Raw genomic sequence first — 21,673 nt, forward strand, 5'->3', positions numbered from 1 at the left:
TGGTCCATGGAGAGACTTGTAGCAGCATGGACAATAGCAGCTCTGCTTGTGAACCTCTTGGATAGGACTCCAGTGATTGAAGTTTTTTTGTTTATTTGTTTTGTTTTTTATTGTCAATGAAATTTGGAAATGGTAAATGGTCACATTTTTATATAGTGCCTTTCCAAATTCAAGGCACTCAAGGTGCTTTACATCAAAGTACCACTCACACACACTTACACCAGTGTACACAGACACCGGGGGGGAGGTGGGTGAAGTGTCTTGCCCAAGGACACAACGAGAGCATTTGCATGGTTGAAGTGAATGACTAAAAAAATGGTTTATCACATTGTGCAAGTGCATTTTCATTGTGCATTGTGCTTAAACCAGTTGCAGTAAAAGTGAGTAGTGATGAGTCTGAAGTGTAGCATGTTTGGACAAGTATATACACTTCTAAATAACATGGCTTATTATTGACAAAAACTGTTTAATGTGTATTCTGTAAGCAATTTGTTATAGAATATGTTATTAGTCAATTGGCATCAAAATGGGCATCATATGAAACTATGACATGTCTCAGATGATCTCGTAAACCACACATTTTTATTTTATGTGGCCTCTTTGTACTTTAAGCAAACGTGATCATCCAAAACAGGGTCATGTCACAGTCACAGCGTTTTAACCCTTTTAGTGTCTAACATATGCAGCTGGATGAGAAGACAAATGAACTGTGATTCCACTTTTGTAATGAGCTGCAGCCACAGTGACACCAGGCAACAGGACAAAACAACAATGTATCCAATTTCCACAATTCCCGGGAAAATATATATTTTTTTTAAATGAAAATGGTAAATTACTTAATTCTGAACTTTCTAAATATGTAGAATATGATTTTCTCTGCCTCCCTGTTGATCACTCTATTGCATTAATAACATTACTAGCATGTATTGTCAAACACATATGACGGATGATAATTTCTCTGCCTCCAAATGTATCATTTCTCAATCCTACTATTGTTTCGCTTGAATATATGCATGATGGACACGTTCAATGCCATACTGTGGAACATTACAGCAGATGGTGGACCCCTCACAACAAAACAGTGACTTAGTCCATATTTACATTAAAGGTGCACTAACACATTAGCACATTTGTGGCCAAACATTCTTGTGACTAAGTAAGCCATGGCCTTGTTAGACTTGGATGGGAGACTGCTGGGAAAACCAGGTGCCACAGTAGGGTGCAAGCGAGAAAATAAGGCTGTGTCCTTAGGCAAGACCGTTCACGCACTCCCTAGTATAATGTGGTGTGTGCGCGAGTGTTGGTGGTGGTCGGAGGGATATATGGCACAGATTGGCAACCCCGTTTCTGTCAGCCTGTCTCAGGGCAGCTGGGGCTACAGTATCATCATTACTAGTCATTATTAGTCATTATCTAAGCGTCATCCTGTCTTACTTGTCTGGCTGGGTCACTGTAGTCAATCTTGAGGGACCCCATGGCTCTGACGATGGCCATGATGGACTGGATGGTGTTACTGTAGACCACCGCTCTGTACTGCTTACACTCGTCTTCTGAGTATCCATCTTCATGAATGATCCTGAAAGACAAGTTTGAGACAAGATTTAGATGGAGAGGCATTTACACTTTCTTCATGAACTAGGAAGGGCAAAGGGACAAAACTGAAATTATAGTTTCTAAATTATAGCCTTAGATTATTTTTAAAAGGCAAGATTAGAAAAGCAAATATAGTGGTCAATATGTATCATGTGAAAGTCCCCTCATCTTTGCACTGTTTCTCTTTACCCGTCCAACTGTAGAACAGTCTACGTACATTTTATATTCATTATATTTTATTTGATTCTACTTGTACATACACAAATGTACACACAGCCTTAAGTTTTTTATGTGTTCTCCCCTCTTAGAGTAAAGGCTTTTTAAATATTTTGTAAACAAGTGAGTGCCTGATTTATCTTTTTATACAAATGTGTACATTGCGTCTTATTTGAGACAAGTATTATGCCATTTTTGCCACTTTAAATTATTCTGAACTGAATTACCATTTTGTTATATTGTAATATGTGAACTACTGTGTTACGGTAATCTCCCTGTGGATCAATAATGTTTGTCCAACTCTAATTTTTTCAGTTTAGATTTGTTACACAGGATGCCCAAACTCAACCTGACTCGACCTTGTAATCTACTCAGATGCTCTTTAAACACACACTAAACTCATTAACACAGCCAGTTTGTGCAGGGTTTCAAAATACACATTTTCTTATGAATTATGCATTTACCCAGCACTGAAGTAGTTGACCAGAGGCATAGTATTGAATCTTTACTAGAGCAAATACAGTAAATTGTCGATGTTGAAATGGTCTCAGATCAAAACAAGTCTACGGCAGCAGCCTTTGTTGTGAAAAGTGCTGTGTTTCCACTATCTCGGTGTCTGGAGGCAGCGGTTTGATGCAGCACTGGTTAATGCCCATTGTTCTCTGCCTCTGTATCCTTCATGGATTTCAATGTTTTTCAATGCCTGTGCAGTATCACTACATGAAGCAGGGGGTGAGTCAGCTAAGTGTCACTAATGTGCAATCACAAGTGTGTTTCCTGTCTCCAGATCTATGCAGATTTCATGAGGCTCAAAGGAGGAAGTGCAGACAGGGCAAATCCAGACAAGCTCCAAAATCTACAGCCTACTGCTATTTCCACTGCTTTTATGCCGTCAGTAGAACTCAAAGTGAAAATGTTTATTTAACAGTGTCAACATCTTTCTTGAGCCGCTGGTGTTGTGTAATGCATCTCTATTGTTTATGACGCTTTTTACACATGTTTCAGGGTGACCGTTTGTTGTTTTTTTTTAGTACAAATGGCAAATACTAAACTAACCTAATCGAAGGAAACATTTTTAGACAAGCTGCATCTGTTCACATATTTGTTTTTTTAAATCAAATATCTATTATGTTTTAATACTTGGTGAACAAAACCAAATCAAAAATGAAAACAGTGAGGCATAATATTAAAGAAATTAAAATCGAAACATACATTTGCAGACATGCACAAAAACTATCCCGATCCTCAGTCACTGCTTCATCTTTCCCTCCTCCATTTTTTAATAATTTATAATAATAAAAATTGTATTCCATTAACACTGTACTGAGAGTTGAATTAGTTAGCTCATATGAACAGACAATGGGAATATTTAAAAGGACACAATAATAATAGTTAACTGCAAAATAATCTCACTGGTTATAAATGGGAGGAAATGCTAATGACAAAATAGTGTTATGTAATGTGATGCACTGTCAATGTTTTGCAAGTGGTTCTGTGTCGCAACTTGATATATGTGTACGCAACAGAAAATAATGAAAAACACTGTATTTTCCATCTTCATAAAAAATGAATTGAACGCCTGGCTTGCTCGGAGGAATGTGAATAATTAAGCCCTGTAGTCCTGTGTGTGTCTCTTCTCATCGGCGCAGACACAAATAGGAACATTACTTTACAATCCACCTCACCAAAGTTTGACTAGAACCTTGGGGGATATGGCTGATGTATTTCACTTATGTTTATGTAACGTCAACCATGGATTCTATTAGGTTCAACATTTAACAGTATGAGGTTAAATTCCCCTAGCTACTAGTTAAGAAATACTAAATATGATGAGAAGTAGCAAACAACAAAGTTAAATCTGTCAACTGGACAAATCTTGTAAGAGTGAAGACGTTTCGCTGCTCATCCAAGCCGCTTCTTCAGTTCTGGTCAGAATGTTCCAGTTGACAGATTTTACTTCGTTGTTTGCTATGGATCAGACCTGGACGACTGAGGGGCTACACAGATATGATGAGAAGCGTTGTGAATTGTACAGTAAATAGTTGTCTGACCAGTGACCAGCCAGTCCCTTCTGCATTCAGTTCAAATCTAGAAGCGTCTGGGACTGGACCATAGAGGGAAAACAACACTGTCCTAACTTGGGAAGGTCCAGCCACAGCTGCTAATGTGTAACACAGGTCTCTCAAGTACAAGAGACAGTGTGTGGTTCCGGATGATCAGGTATTGGTTATTGATTAGGTATTGGTTATAAAAAGAATAATATATATTTTTGTGTACCAAGGCAGAACCCTATAATCACAGGTTTCAGCTTCCTGCTATATGCAATATTGGCTAATCTTGTGAGATATATTTTGTTTTTAAACCATTTATCACATTGGCAACGGTCATAATTTTACATCATTGTGTAACCCATGGATACCGAAACAGGTTTTAATAAGGGTGGGTCATATGCCAAAAGATGCATTTCACAATCCTCAGTCATGGTTTCATTTTTAATCACAATTCATGTTTGCATATGCCGTCTATATTAGGCAAATACAATTATCTGCATCGTCTAAAAGCTTACACTTCACTGTGATTGGCTGAATCCACCTGTCACTCAAAGCAGAAGACTGACCATTAGGAGGAGTGGGAGGGCAAAAGGGTGTGAGAATACTGAGCACTTACTTCATCTGCTTGACAATGGTGCTTTTCCCAGACTCTCCAGCACCTGTGGAAGAGAAGAAAACATTTATATTTTGCTTTCCAAGGTGGCAACAAAATACTCAAACACCATTCAAAACCGGCCTGCCCAAGGATTTTAAAAGTGAATAAAATACAAAGGAAACTGATCGCATAAATTAAACATTTTTAGTAATTTTGAGTTACAATTATTACAGTTAGAATTAAAATGTTGTGCTTTTTCTAATTTTGTAGTTAATCTGTTTGTTTTAAATAGTGATCCAACATGCGAGAGGTGACGCCAGGACAACAAACATTGGGCAGTTTACCTTTTAATAATTTACTCAAAAATGTGTTTGACAGTTCAACAGCTTGATTATTTTAGGCCAAAACTGAATCGTCTCCAAGTGCTGAATTAAAAATAAAGAGATTATGTTAAATAATTAAACTGTAAGTGCATAAGTGCGCCAGGGCAGATAGAAAAGCTAGACATTTTGAGACTTTGGTATTTTTAATCTTGACCTTTTTAGTCTGGTGGTCTATAGCACTCTGCTCTGCACCTGTCCCGCCCTTTGACCCCCTTGTCTCACAGCCCTGTCTCTGTGCATTAACCTGTCCCACGGCAGAGAGGGAGGAGGGGAGGGGCGCTGAGCTGTCCTTGTCCTGTCAAAGCCCATCACATCCAACAACGAGCATGGGAAGAGAGGGAAGAGAGGTGAGAGAGAGGAATGAGGAGGAGAGAGCAGAGTGGGAAGAAAAAGAGGAGAAAGAGAGAGAGAGGGAGGGGAGAGGGGAGAGAGGAGAAAGGGGGGTGGGTGCGACTGGGAAAGAGAGGAGAGGAAAGCGGTGAGAGGGAGGGAGTGCTGAGAGGAATGAGGAAGGTAGAGAGAGAAGAGAGAGGTGAGAAGAGAGGAGGAGGGAGTGGGAAAGAGGAGAGACGAAAGAGGTAAAAGAGGAAAAAAGGTGGAGAGAGGGGGAGGGGAGCGTATAAAAGTGGACGGGGAGAGGAGAGAGGGAGGAAAGATACTGTGAGAAATATAGAGGAGAAAAGGTGACAAGAGGAGGGAATAGAGAGTAGTGAGAGAATTAGGAAAGAGATGCATAAAAAAGGAGATGAAAAAGAGTAAGGTGGATATAGAAACAAGAGAAGGGTGAAAGTAGAGGTGGGAGACATTTGGAAAGAGAGGGGAGTGAATGAAAGAGGGGGTAGGTGGTGAAGGGAAAGAACAGAGGAGGAGAGAAGTGCCTAACCAGGGTGAAGATCTATAAGGGTTGTCTCATGTCCTGCAGAGACGAGGGCACTAGACTGGCCCATTATCAGGACTGCACTGTAAATCTGCTGCACGGTAAACAACAAATACAAGAGTGTTGCTATGTACAGTCAAGATACCCTGAAATACTCCTGTGGTAGAGTTTAAAATAAAAGTTGCAATATTATAACTGATACTGATGACGCATTAGTGGTTCCCAACCTTTTTACCTTCAGAAGTTCATTTACCCAGACACATGAATACTCAACATACTGTGGTGGCAATGTCCATTCAAGTCTGCACATGCTTCTAATGCGGGGAGTACTATTACCTCTGATGTCAAATATCAGCAAAGAAATGTCAACGAGGACTGAGCTAGACGTGTTCTTAGTACAGTGTTTGTTTAGGATCTGCAAAATTAGAATGTGGAGTAATGTCTGTGTAATCCCGCAGTTGTCCAGGTATGATCCATTGTAAACCAAAACTTAACACAAAGTACAGAAAAAAGTTACTAGAGTGAAATATCTCAACGCACTCAAATTACTTTTAGTCTAGTTGACAGAATTGAAAATTTCTCTTACAATTTGATTAATGCTTTTGTAAACTAATAAAAAAACTAATCTATTCACAAAAATGAAGATATTTTGCTATTTACAGAATAAGTTAAGAGAAGAACAAGAATAGCGTTGGTAAATCTGTCTATTATACACAACTGTGGCTTCATTATACAGACTAATATATTCACTGGTCTCATTTTGTGCTTGTATTGGAAAATCTAAAAGCAGACCTTTATGTAACCTCTCAACTTTGAACTTAACACACAAGAATGCCATTAGCTTGAACCAGGCATTATTAGCGTAAAAAAAGTGTCCTATTTAAAATCATGTGAAGTGGGCGATGACAGCGCGGGACTGTGGGCGCAGTACCTGAAGGTCACCTCTCTGCCTCGAATAAAACTCTGCCATTAATATTTCAGGCCTGGAGGGACCACATCACTGTCCTACAGGTATTTTAGGACATGGCCACTAATGAACAAAGGGAGCGCTGTGGAGATTGGAAAGACAAATTAAATGGAAATTCAAAACTGTTTGCCATGAATGAAAGCACAGGGAACACCGGTGCCATTTGACCTGGTTTTGTTCTAGGTTAGACCAAGGTTCAGATTTTGACTTGTTGTCACGATAATGACATTTCTTACTTAGATTCAAAATTTCGATACTAACAAAAGGCTTGATACTCAATAACAATTTGTACCACAAAGATGTTAAACATTCTTTTAGACAATACACACCACTCAATACAAAATATAGTAGGATATTAGTGTTACGATACGGATTTTGAGATCCACAGAATTTTTTTTAACAGTATTGTAATATTCTATGGTCAAATTTTATCCAGTCATGTGATTTTTTTTCAGTATCGATACTTGAAATGAGTATCTTGTTTCAGCACTAGTTTTAGTATAATTATCGATAATTATCTGATTTGTGATACAACCCTGTACTATACTAGCTCTGATATAGCGCAAAACATTCTAATGTATGTGGATTTTTAGGTGTCAATACTTCAAATAATTGGACATCTAAATAGCCTACTAGATTTAGATGTCCAATTAGTAACTGGATACCATATATTTTTTCATTTCTAAATAGCCAAATAGACAACACTGAACCCATTATGTGAAAGAAAGCTTAACGTAAAAACATAACAAGCACTTAACTGTATTTGTACAGCTTACATTTTAAACAGTCAAGAAATCTGACATCACATTCAAATCGTATCAGTCTTGAATCTTCAGTGTTGTCGTTTTTGCCAATTGAAATAATTAATTCCAACAAGTGCAGCCTGTTAATGTGTCCCGGGGGAACAGTTCATTTGCTGCAGATGCCGATCAGCGTCAAACACGTCTTCATTACGGGACAGAGCACTGGAGCAGGGTGCTAACTCCGCTTTATGTGCTGGAGAAGTGGAGACTGGGATTGATTTTCCTCCATGTGGAGCGTGACGCTCAAATATTTAAAGGCCAAGCGAGAGATGACCTGCCAGCCGAGGAGATCAAACAAAGGCTGTGATAATACCAGTGAAATATAGCATGATTTAACATGTAGACCTACTATAAAAACAAAACAAAGAAAAAAATACCCACGTAGGGCTGAGCAATAGTAATTAAAATCAACAATAACAACCAAACAGTTATCTTTAGCCTGTGACAATGTTGTCTGGCAAATTCAGATTGACATCAGCCTGGTCCTCCACACCCTCAGATTAGTTTTATTTCAGTGTCATGTCTGGCACAGAAGAGCTCATTGGTCACCTGTGATTTACAAATCAAATCACATTTATCTAACCTCAGATAAACAGTTTAGTTTGCGATGCTTTTCAGCAGATTCAGTGGTAACCTGACTCACATCTTTGTAAAGTATTCTGAATCCCACGCAAGTAACAATGAACTATTTTATAGAAATCATCATATTCAGAGTTTATGTCCTCACCCTTTCCTATTGGTCAGTCTTTGTAAATGAGTGACAGGTGGATTTAACCAGTCAGAAGTGTGAACTCTCAGGTGACTTTAGTGAAGGTAACATTAAAATACAAAAGTTACAAGGTGATAAAGTTGAAATTGTGATCTGGATCCAAGAAAATGCTTTTTTTTTTAAATAAGCCAGCCCACCCAGTTAACCCAATGTTTTTCTTATCAATCAGTGCAGTTATTATGCCTTTACCAGTGCCAGCACAACAGAGGACTCTTTGTACAGAAATGTGTTCAAGGAAGATTGATTGTGTTGGTACAACTTGAAATACAGTTACATCAATCTGAAATACCTTTGATTGCTCTGAGCTACAAAACAAACAAAACTCAATTTGATTTTCATCCTGGATGGCAACAACTCACTAAATGCATAATTCTACCGTGTGGGAGTGGGCAATACAAGGTAAGAATGTAATACCATTTTCTAGGTGGTAAACATTTTCATTTTATTGCATCGTTTGCACTTAGAAAAGCAGGTATAGTCTGTCGCAGTATGCATTTTGTGTGAGTTCAAACTTGACCGGTGAACTCTGGTCAAATCATCAAATGTCACTCAAACAGATCAAGAGGAATCCATTTACCATTTTTCACAGCTTCATATACTCAGTCTAAGCTGTATATAATGGTGTGTGGATAAAGTATGTTTTATTTTCAGTAACCTTAACTTGTCAGCAGATAAATTAGACCAAAGCTATAATCTGTCATATTTACTTTGTGTTTAAATGGTCATTAATATGCATTGTTCTGCCCTTTTCTTAAATAAATGGTAAACCTTCAGCATTAAGTTGCATCTTTGAATTGAATCTTAATGTCAAGATTTATCAAAGTTAATTTTGTTGAGTCACTAATTGAATGCAAAAACTTATAAGTGAACGAGTCTTGACAATCTATATCAATTTATATACCACAGTGGCAATAAAAACACTTAAAAAAAATGATAGACTATTTTTCTCCAACAGCACCATTTGTTTTTTTCTGATATAGATCGAGACCATCGAGATGCTAACTATTCAGAAAAGTTTTTTGTTTTGATCGACTTGCTCAAAAGAGTCTAGTTTTGATATAAGTTTTAGTCCTGATCAGTATGTTTTTTGACAACCCTAGACACAAAACAGTAAAAACAATTTATAATTCCAACGACAACAAAAAAAATCTGCCAATAATGCTGGGGGTGACATACATCTTTAACATTGCATTATATACAAAGAATCGAAGCGTATATCATAAATGGAGGTCAAAACACAAACAGCATAATTCCCTGTACAGTGCTCTCTGATCCATAGGCTTTAATTACGAGCTTGGGGGTCTGCGTAATTCGCACTCAGATGAGAATAACAGCGTGAAGGGAAAGAGGTGAGGACGTTCAAGTGCCCTCCCAACAACACCGCATTAATCCCATATAGTTTACGCTTCCTCTGAGGAGACAAACTTGCTTTATACAGCCATAATAAGAGTCACACACAGTGAGTTATCAGGGGAACAGGGCCATATAGAGGGAAGGAGGCAGCAGAGATACAAGCTGAAAGTTTGTTCAAGAAGAAATAAAAAGGAACGACATGTTTAAAGATAGAAGGGGAAAAGGTGAAATGATGTAAGATTTGCAGTGTGTTTGACAGATCTGGAGGTGCAATGAAAAGAAAGTGGCAAATGTAACATGCTGCAACTAACAATTATTTTGCTAATCAATTAACCAATTAATCGACTTAATCATTCAGTATTGGAGCGGAAGTAGCTCAGTTGGTAAGGTTTCAGCTATCTGAAGGTCGGCGGTTCAAATCCAACTCCTAACATAAACATCATTGGTCGAGCGGTCACTCTACAGGTTGGCGATGCCATTCTGGCTCTCACAAATGAACACTGTCATTGTGTCCTTGGCCAAGACACTTAACCCACCTCGCCCCCAGTGTCTGTGTACACTGGTGTATGAAAATGTGCGAATGGGTGATGTAAAGTGCTTTGTGTGCCTTGACGGTGGAAAAGTGCGATATACAAATGTGACTATGACCATGTGACCAGTATAGATCTGGTCACATAGCTAACATGCTGTCATTTCGATGCAAGTGCTGTTCATTATTTAGTCATAAAAACGGTTGGCTCAGCACATGACATATTTATGAGTCTGTGTATGTAGTCTGATGAAGATTACTGTATTACTATAGTTGATATGATTTTCAACAACTGATTACTTTTTATAAGTCAAATAAAAAAACTAAAATCGAATAAAAACATTTCATGAACCATGTCCAGAAGACTACCGCTGAACTCTTTCTGCCTTGGACCACTCCTGGACAAATGAAAGTACACCTTGTTTCCACTAATCCAATTAGGTTTTTTTTCAGCCCTAAATGTAATGAACTGCTGGACCACTAGGCATAGCAAAAAAATGATACATCGAAAATACGAACAAGTTACAAAAGTTGGTAAAGTAGGTCGGCAAAATAATGTGACATTAATATAAAAACACAATATAGTAATTCAATGGTTTAATGTTAACAATTTTCTAACCTTTCACACAGTGAAACCCATGATATGCTTTATGCCCAGTTTTACTATATCCATGTTTGTGTATATTTTGGTATGTACAGTTCACCTATATCAGATGAGTATAGATGAGAGATTATGTATCATTTCCAATCAGTTGACAGTTTCAGTTCTACAAATAAATCAATTACACACCAAGTCAAAATGCATGCCCTGACAATAACATATTACACCCAACTTTCTAATCCATGACAGACACTTGAATGGATCTCACTGATGACCCAGTTAATGCAATTACTCCCAAGATGCTGCACTAATTAAAACAATAAGACAAGCCACAGCTCACAGCGCACAGACAAACAAGGTTATGCTTTACAAATCATTGGCAGCAACATTCAAGTCAGAAGGTACAGACTACATCACAGTAGCTAACATGCATAGCAATAAAAGTCAACTCGGTTATGTCCTATGCATGTAATTTTACTGTGCCACTGGTGTTTCCTCCACACAGATCTGAACAATCACTTCACTCGTTCCAGTGATGTCATCTGCTTGAGTCAAGACAAGTGAAGTGCTGCCTATTGAAAGAATCTAGGCAAAGCAAAAACCCTTCAGCGGAGACACCTTTAATGGGGTGGGGTAAGGTAAAGAATAACTTTATTGTCCCTGAAGAGAAATTTGCCCTTTGCATTTGACCCATTCTTAAATACCACTGGAGAACCTCGTCATGAGCAGTCGCCGCACAAGGGGAACAATCTCAGTGATGTATGTTTTGGGTTGACAGGAAAAACAGAGTGCCTGGAGGAAACCCACCCAGACAAGGGCAGAACATGCAAACTCCACACAGAAAGGCCCATGAGTATCGAACCTTGGACCTTCTTGCTGTGAAGCACGAGTGCTAGGCACTCAGCCATCAAACTGCCTCTTACTCTCCGCACATTTAGCTTTTTGTAACAGGGTGTTGGGTGTTCTCAAAAGCTCCAAAACAACCACGAATTGAGAGAAAGTCAAACCAGTATCACCGCAGTTGACTTGAGGTGAGTTATGTAGCAAGTACAGACAGGCACCATAGACAACACAGGCTGAAGGAGACAGCTCAGTCACTCATTACGTTTACATACAGGGCTTAGCTGGACTGTGATCACATGGATTAAGTCATCCAACTGGATTTCTCACTTAACAGGTACATCTGCTGAGTGCACAGTGGTCCTTTATATTCTTTTGTATTACATGGAGACACTGTGCCAATAAAGAAAATGCAAAGTTTCATTTGCTTCCCGTACATTTGGTGCATGAACTGTGAGTTAAGGACAATATATTGTGCTAATATCAATAAAGTGACAATCAGGATTTTTTTGTTAATAAATTGCACTAGTCTCTGAATGACTCAGTGCATCAGAAATGTCTATTTAAACTGATAGATCGTGTTGAAGATGTACAAAATTTGAATATTGCGTATATTGTCTAGAATAAAAACACACATTTAAAAAGGTTGCAAAAGAATAGATGAATGGATAAAAAAAAAAAAAAAAAGCCAAACTTGCAATCTGTCAAAAAAAAACAAAAAAAACAAAACACTGTGCAACACCTGAACTTCAACCTATCCATTTCCTGGACGTTTTAGCTCATTTCTGGAATGTCATAATTTCATGAGGATAATAAAATGTTTGTCAATATTGCCCCTCCCTAGCCCTTACCATCAATAATTGAACAAAAAACATCCATTTTTACTTCCTGCTTGTAACCTTACTGTGATTCTCACTTCTCTGTGGTGTGAAATTGCCTGCGTAAGAAATTGCACAGATCCGGTCATACAGCAGCATCAATAATCTCCCATTGTGAGTGAGTGAGGGAGAAAGTGAGTGAAAAACTGTGAGGGTGAGTCACAGTGCCAGATGTGACACCCCTCCTTCCCGGTCTGCACCCCTCCTCGCCTCCCTCTGCACCTCGAACTGTCCCGGGTCACAACCTCTCACAAAACAAAACAATTTAAAAGGTTAAACTCCACTGGGAGACACCAAGCGGAAATACTGACATCTTATGCAGCTATTTTAAGCCAATAGTTTGAGAATAGATTGAAGAAGAGTTCCATAGATATAAGAGCACATATAGTTAATTGATTTTTAAATAGGACAGCTGTGAGGCTATAGCTGCTTGTATGCGGAAAAATGCAAGAAAGAAACATGAAAGAATTTAACTAAGGCAATATATCTTCTCATTATATCAAATATGTATTACCTACAAAATAACCATTCTGATATAAACAAAGTCAAGTATATTGTCTATAATAAAAAACAATTTAAAAAGGCAGCAAAAAGGGCTGATTAAATGTATAACAAACTTGCAGGATACTCCTTCACACATGGTACAGATTTCATTAAAAAGGATCATAATGATTCCACTGAAATTATCATTGAAGTCAAGTTTATACTGTTCTTGAACCCAAATACTATAAAGCACACATTCTATAGGTCAACATAAACCATTAATGGATGGCTTTAGAGCAGGGTGAAAATATAGGTTTTGAAGATCAATACTACTCGGGTCTCATGTAAAAATAGGTCGTAGTAGCAGAGTGCTGGTAACAGAGGGCTATTATTTCCACGTCTGAAAATGAGACTTGCCCTGCTCATTTATCGACAATGTGCATGAATTATATCCCTTAGAGCCTCAGCTCGTGGTATGTGAATAATATGAGGTTAATAACACAAGTGTCTGACCAACATCTAGGGCTGCAAGATTAATCACAAACAAATCTAAATCACAATGAGCAAATTGCGAGTGTTTTTCTTCTTTTTTTTTTTTTTTGAAGTATCATAATTTCATCCCCAAAAACAAAATATCTTGTCTTATTTTGAATTAAGTCTGCTAACTCTGTAGTTTAGATCTGTACAAACATGTTCTGCAATGTGATTCTTGTATTATTTTGTCATTTTAGTATTTTTGTCAAATCTGGACAAATGTGTTTAAAATGTGAACTCTGAACAGAACCCCATTGTGATCCAACTGCAACAGCAAAACTTGTCAGAAAAACTGCAATTAGACAATGGTAGGGCTGAATGATTCGGGAAAAATATCTGTGTGCAAACCAGTCATAGCCCTCGCATGTTCAACCAAGTCTGCAACAATAATATCTTCATTTAACAAAAGGTTAGGATCAATGGAAGAACATGAAAGCTGGATGTAGCATTGCCTTGAGTGGAAAAGTGGGTCAGTGCCCTCAGTGGGAGCAGCGGGCTCACAGTGCAGCTCTGCAGAGAGATGGTGCATACTACGAGCATGTTAAACCGCTCCTATAGACTCTAGACTCATCTGACCACAGGCTATGCCATGCATCCACATAACAGCACATGCATTTCAAACAGACGCGGCCCATCTTAAAGCCACTGAAAATCAATTCTCTATTTTCCCTGTGGAGACATTATGTGGCACATAATAAACTGATTTTTACAGGCAATGCTGAGCTCAGGACTTTTCAACCATCAGCAAGTCATGAAAACTGACTAAGAGAAAAATACAGAACTTAAGATTCTAAAAATGAAATCAAAACTATTTCATCATTTCAATATTTTGGAAAGAAATACATTACTACAGTTATATTGGTCTATATTGTAGTGGAAATATTGTACCCTTGTACTTACTCAAGTATACTGTACCTTTTCTGGTGGACAGTCCACATCATGCAAGTCTCCTCCTCGTCGGAGAGGTGACCTCACAGTAAATGCATATTTGGGGTATTGCTTCTACTGAATGAATGAGAGAGACAAATATATGTGATAGGATTTGTGACAAACTGCCCATTGCAGTTGGGGGTACACAGCATGTCATCTCCCCCCTTAGGACAAGTCCTCTTAAATGACACTGGGGCCACCTGGCAGAGCCAGTGGGTGACCATTAGCTGTACAGCTATACTCGACAGTGCCTAGGCACAGGGAACATAGGCACTGTATAGTGCCTGGCTAATTGTGCAGGTTTTAGGTGGCCCACCGCTAGAATAAGCAAAGGTACATGCACAAGCAGGGTAGATAATCATAGCCTGGCTGATTTTAAAACACTTTCTTCAGCTTTATATCACTTGACATCAACCATATGTGTATGTGTAATATGTATCCAATGATAGTAGACTGCCATTGATGCAGTGCTGTGCTTCACATCTTTATCACAAGCATCTCAATGTTCCCTCCTCCTCACACTGCTGCAGAAATGCAAGTCAATGCTCTTGCAGCACATGTACTACGATCGTTACATGCTTCAAGTAAATGCCGTGTAGAGAGCACATTTGCTCTGCTCTCATCGATCAAAGCTAGGAAAAAAAATATTAGAAAAAGATTAGAGGTATCCAATTTGGCTTGAAGAAACTGAGGATGAAATGATTAAAAAGTAGAAGTATTTCACATTGCCAGAACTACAAAAAATATAACTATTAAAATATTATATATCATCTCAGGGATAAGAATAGATAAATTGTGATTTGGTAATATTGGGCATCTCAGTTCAATATAGCTTTTTTGATCAACAACATACTTTTTATTCATCCCATTCCTGCTATTGGTCAATCTCTGTCATGCTCTGATTGAGTGACAGGTGGATTTAACTAATCACAGAGAAATGTCAACTCTTAGAAGAACGTATAGGCCTTGTAGTCCAGCACAGGCCAATAAAGTGCTGACTGCAAAAAACGTGACTACAGCTCTCTTAAAGATTTGTGGTGAAAAGGGGCTGTGAGTGAGTTTGAAGTAATTTAAATGACATAATTTTGGGAAAATAATCAAAATCAGCTCTACACATCGGCCCAAAAATATCAGCAGAGCTCATCTGCCATTGGTTGCTCTGGATTCTAATCCGTATCGGCATTGGCTATGAAAAAAAACAAAACAAAAAAAAACAACATATTGGTCAGTCTCTACTGAAAAGGTGAACTGGGATCAAATCAAAAGCATGATTTTGGCTCTAGAGAATGTACATACTGTTTGTACCTCTATACTGGCAACAACCTGAAAATCCTCAAACCAATGCTATTCTAAATGTGTTATTTGAATATTTGCACGTTCAAATAGGACAGTTCCTATAAAACCAGTCTAATCCCAAATGTGTGGCTGGTGAAAAAATTTGGAGACAGGGGAGGATTAGGAAATACCTGAAAGTTTAGTCTGTGACACTGATCAAATAATCCCTACAAAGATAAAACTAAAACCAAAAATACTCTTGCCAACCAATTCAAGTATTTGAGAGACTCTTTAAAATGGTAGATAATCTTTTGGTTCTCCTCCCAAGCATCTGAGCTCATGTATTTAAATTAAAGACAATTGAGAACCTATACAAAACAAATTTGGGACTCAAGGCACTGCGGAATATGCAAATACACCTTAACAGAGATGGGCGATACATTGTCGTGAATTGTCATGAATAAAGCCAAACATAAGTTAAATAAAACATGCATTTCAAAACTACAATATTAAGTATCCATGTATATCTATATAAGAAAACTGCCCAGAAGATTGATTGAAAAAAAAAAAGTAAACTTGTACCATAATCTGCATATTGTGTTTCATTTTACTGTCAGACGTCAGCAGTGCTTCACCTGCACCTCAACCAACACGTGCACATTTAGCCCTGATTATTGTTTCAGTTTGTTTTCCTATAACTGTTATATGACCAATCTATTAAAAACACTTGGTGCCATTTTATGAAAATCGATCACTCTTTTAACTCTATGTGACATGTGTAAGGGCAGACTCAAACACATAGCATGTGTCACAAATCAAAACACAACAATCCACTGCTGTAGCAGACAATCAATACCCACTCGGCTACTACAGACCCAATTAATTACACTAATTAGACGACTTATCGATTTTTCCTGTCAACACGAGACATACACCAGCTTTTTAGAGAATGGGAAAAGTAGAAGGATATTGACAAAAAAGATGTATGGCCAAACATGTACCACAGTTTATTGGATGCTGTAACTTTGTTGATTGACCAGGTTCACTTCATCTAAAAATATGCACTTGTTTCAACAAAGCACAAGATATATCAGAACTCAATCTCAACCAAATTTACATTTTTTGTCTGTATAATCCCTCAATCGTCCAGGTTTGATCCATAAGCAAAAGAAAAACGTTTTTTGAGTGAAGACGTTTCATCCAAGCGGCCTCTTCAGTTCTGGTCAGAATGCTGGTGGAACTATCTGATTGCAATAGTGGTTATACTTGCAATTTATGTTTTCTTGTGAGAATTCATTTTGTAAAGGATTAAACTGGACATTCTGTCGATTGCATGACATTCTACTACCTAAAACTGCAGCTTTTGGGAAATTATTTTGACTGCAATTCCAACCATCTCTGTTATATAAAGATAACATAATTACACATACATGGTTGTTTTTAATTTTCAGTAAACCAGGATCACAAAAACAAATTCCCCATTACATGAGTCAATAGTATTGCAAAGAAGTACAAAGTCCTGGCATTAAACACACTAGTTTCACAGATGGGTAAATCTTATCTCTATAGACAGACATCTCAGATCCAAACTACCACAGCTGCTGTTTGCAGAGCTGCACTTCCTCCACCTCCTCCCCATTTCTGCTCATATACATTTTACAGTACAGCATGTCAGCTTAAATTCACATAGGCAGTAGTGGAAAGAGTCCTGAAAGCTGTACTAAAGTACACAGAAAATTAAAATGCTCTGAATTACTGCTGCCAAATTTCATAATTAAGTAAAAGTAAAAAGTATACATGAAAAATACTAGTAAAAGTACTATTTTTTTTATTTATTTTAGTAGCATTTCAATAGGGCTACTAACTACAGAAAATGGTCTCGTGTGTGTGCCCAGTGAACAGGGCCCAAGTTACAGGTCAGATCTGTGGAGAAGTGGAGCCGCTCACAGTAACAGTGAATGTAGCTATAGAACACTTTAATAAATGCAAGATCAATAATTAAATTTCAAGCAAAGCAATAACATCTCCATAGAGACAAGCAGCCCCCTACCAGAAAAGTTCCATAGTGCACTTTTAAGATCAATACCAGCTCGATAGGTGGTTTAGTATTTCAAGGTGGCACAATCAGTTGATCAAAACACACAAAACACTATAGATTCTCTCGGTTTAATATAGAAAAAGGTTGAACAATTAGTTGAACAGAACCAATACAATGTGGAAAAACTGAACTAAAGTAACAGTTTCTTTTTTGTTGAAAACTAGAAATTTGCATTGGGGTTTGGGAGAGTGAGACAAAGAACTGACAAGAATAATTGCTGAATAAAGTAAAAATATCAAATATCAGCATACTATACATTTCATACATAAACGTTTGTGTTAAAACAAATGCATTTATACTGTTAAACTGTAAAATATGTTGTCAGGAGTAGATCTACTGTAAGATGGAGGATGTGACATGGGCCAAACCAAAACGTTTTTCCCAATGACTTCCTGATGATCAACTTCCTACAGGAAAAACATGCCCATGTGCAGCTCCAAACAAAACAAAATGCTGACCTAAAACGCCTCATCCAGATGAGCGTTACCATGGCTACAGCACTGCCAAAAACCGTACTGACAAACATCGACACGTTCAAACATTTGAGTGGGCTCGAAACAATTACGGTCCATTCATCACTGAAGGCTTGTACCACGCAGTAAGGTCGCACAGGGCTGGTTAATACAAAAAGAACAAAATGGAGAGAGATTCATTTGGTCATTAACAGGAAGGCACAACATTCAGGTAGGTCTTTTTGAATGGACCGTCAGTAATTCATGTTTTTGTGCATTTAAATTGTAGAAAAGTTGGAGCAAGCCTTTGTCCCAGCAAGCACCAATAGTGGCTCTTTGAGGGCTATATTCATGATAGGACAAATAAAACAAGAAGTGATTTTGTTTACAAATATTTGTGCTCTTTTACTCTCCATTAATGACCTTGAAATAAAGACAACTAAAATAGACAACTTATTAGAGTAATTTAGTCAGTAGACCGGCCATACTCCCATACCAAGTGACACACGGCTGTAGCCTCTACTGCTGTTATGTCCTTAGGCGAGACATTTCATCCACCTTGCCTCGTATGAATGTGGTGTGTGAGTGAATATTCAAAGGGGTTGATGGCACAAATTCAGTGCCTCCTCAATCTGTCCCAGGGCAGCTGTGGCTACAAAAGTACCTTACCACGATTAGTTGTGGAGTGAATGAATAATGCAGTGTAATGAGTCTTTCAGAGCCCATAAAAGAACCATGCAGATAAAATACATTCTTATTACTGCATTAACAGGAAGGCACAACATTCAGGTTCTGTCGTTTTCTAATACTACATTGTGAATGGACAGATACTGCATCTGAATATACAGATGGAATAACACTCTTATGCTGCATTCACTATAGAACTGCAATAGATTAATGACATGTCAGAATGAGAGTGCATCGATATTGACTGGTGAGTGGATGATCACTTAGAGCTCAACTGGTCCATTTAGTCGACAAGGTACAATCTCAAGACATTTATTCAATGATAAAGCCTCTCCTAAAAGAAAAATAACAAAGGAATTTGGATTGCCAAATCAAATGAAAAAAGCTGAACAAAGCTTATCAAATGTTCAGCACTTAAATAAGTTACTCCACTTCAGATAGAGAAATATGCAATAATGCTAAAATCAAGGGGTTACAAATAATTATGTATTATTGTACCAACCTGGAAAATTTTGAGAGGTGAGGGGAGCATCTGAATAGATCTTGACATTAACATTTTAACTAAGCCTATAATTATACTTTAACAGAAACTGCCAATAGAACATGAAGTCCCAAAAACATCTTGTACTCAAGCTTGTGTTAAAGATTTGGTAAAAATAAACAGATCCACCAACATGTTTTTGGTATGACACAAATGAAGGGTTGTCGATGATAAGAAGTGACAGAAAACTGAAAATCGCAGACACACGGAATAAACTGTAGGATGCCCTGAAGAAGTACAAATATTGAGGTCACATCTGTGCAATCATTTCAGTCAGAATACTCATAAATGTCTAAAAATACTATTTAACATCTGTATTGGTCTGATATAAAATTATGTAATATTTATCACCAGTCATTTTTCTAAGATGCCCCAGACTCATGTGTTCAATTGGTTAATTGATGTATGTTTGAATAATCCTTTACAATTTGAGGGTTAAGTGCTCAGATAATTTGTGTGAAAAAGTTGTTGGAAAGAGTATAACTGTGTCGGACTCCATTGTGCATTAAATATTACCCTGCTGCTGCTATTGCTACTTCTGGGCACATTATATAATGATTTATCTCAGTGAGTGCATTAATCAGATTGACCCAGCCGTGTCAGAAGTATTGGTATTTGCATTAGTGCTAATCTGTTTCTTGCTACGTTAGTTCACATTTCATTGGCTTTATTGTTAATACATACTGTACACAGGACATTTCCTAAGCATTCATACAGTGATTCTGGAGTAGAACAATACATTGAAATTAATAGTGAGTGGAAAAGTATCTGGTTATTTTTCATTGCCAAAGTTACCATCGTGGTAGGTTTTATGAAACATTTTGGATTGTAAAAGGTCAAGAATTTAAAGAGAATAATTGTTTCCTGAACTGGTGCAATGGTTAATTTTAAACTGCAATATGAATCTGTGACAAGCCTCCATATTTAGATTCAGTATATTTTTGTTTAATTCAGTTATTTGATAAAACACACATAAGCGGGCTACCTTTTCCCACCTCCTCCATTTCTCAGCCTGTGTCCAGCTCAGAGTGAGTGACAGGTAGAACAAAGTGTGAACTCTCAGACGGGGAAGTAGCTCAATAATTTGAGCACTCGCCCACCAACCCAAAGGTTGGAGAATTCAATTTCTGCTTGAATCAGTGCATGCCATCATTGTGTTCTTGAATAAGACACATCACCCACCCTGCCTATGCATTTAGTGTGTGCATGAGTAATTACCAATTTGGCATTTGGCTCCTTCAACCACCACCATCCTCACTTCCATCAGTCTACCCCGGGGCAGTTGTGGCTATAGTAACTAACGACCAAGTATGAAGTGCCTTAGCACTTTGAGCAGCTAGTAATGCATTAAATTGTTCTAAAAGGTCATATAAAACTACATAACAGTGACATCAATACTGTGCACTATAGGCTATAGAAAATGATAATCCAAGGTCATGCCTTGGTTTATAGGACCAGGAAAGTTGTACTTTTGTGACATTGTATAGTGTGTAGTTTGTATTCTGAATGGGAATAACCCGATCCACCCTTATAGTTGTGTTACAGCCCTGTGGTGGGCCTGAAGTATCGGGGAGTCACCTTGAATATTGGTGCATACAGCCTCCTCTTGATGCACCGTGCCCAGACATGAGGATCATTATCTCTGAAGTCCAGTTTCTCAAATGGAGCATGCACACTTCTCCGGACAAGTTATTAGAGTTGGATAATTGCTTCATCAAATCCCATCCAGAACAAGTACTGGAGTTCATTCTTAAGGAAAGGCATGAATTATCAGACAAGATCTCATCAGCGCACCCAATCTTTTATATTCAATAGTAGAACCAACTTCGCTTGAATTTATTTTTACAAACCCAAGTATTGTTTTTGTGATATCTTCCACTAGTGATCTGTTTTAAGTTTAACATGGTGCTTTAAATTTGACAAATTTAAAAATGTGTTAGTTTCATAGGGTGAAGTAATTGGCTATTGGATTTGTCTCCAAGTATGCTTGAAGTACTACACACCTACACACCTTCTGCTTGTAATTTCAAATTTACAACGCTGTTTACTAGACCTATCACAATAACACATTTTGAACCACGATATATTGCTACAGAGAAATACCGCAATAAACTATAATATTGAAAAACAACTTTATGCCACAAATTAAGATTTAAATAATGCAAGGTAATCCCAGTACACAAAAATAGAATTAAATTTCAGACATTAGCTGCAACAA

At 37.8% G+C, this 21,673-nt stretch overlaps 1 protein-coding gene across 1 annotated transcript in view; it reads right to left on the reverse strand.

The window, feature by feature from the left end:
• The window catches only part of LOC117370514 (guanine nucleotide-binding protein G(i) subunit alpha-2), a 45,620-nt gene that overhangs the window by 11,828 nt on the left and 12,119 nt on the right, over positions 1-21,673 (reverse strand). Inside the window, exons 2-3 of the mRNA XM_033965959.2 lie at positions 4,477-4,519; positions 1,435-1,576 (exon numbers count right to left, since the gene is read on the reverse strand). Of these exons, the coding sequence (XP_033821850.1) occupies positions 1,435-1,576; positions 4,477-4,519 (185 nt within the window). The remainder of the gene's footprint in view (positions 1-1,434; positions 1,577-4,476; positions 4,520-21,673) is intronic.

Source organism: Periophthalmus magnuspinnatus, chromosome 5, assembly GCF_009829125.3.
Source record: "Periophthalmus magnuspinnatus isolate fPerMag1 chromosome 5, fPerMag1.2.pri, whole genome shotgun sequence".
Lineage (NCBI taxonomy): Eukaryota > Metazoa > Chordata > Actinopteri > Gobiiformes > Gobiidae > Periophthalmus > Periophthalmus magnuspinnatus.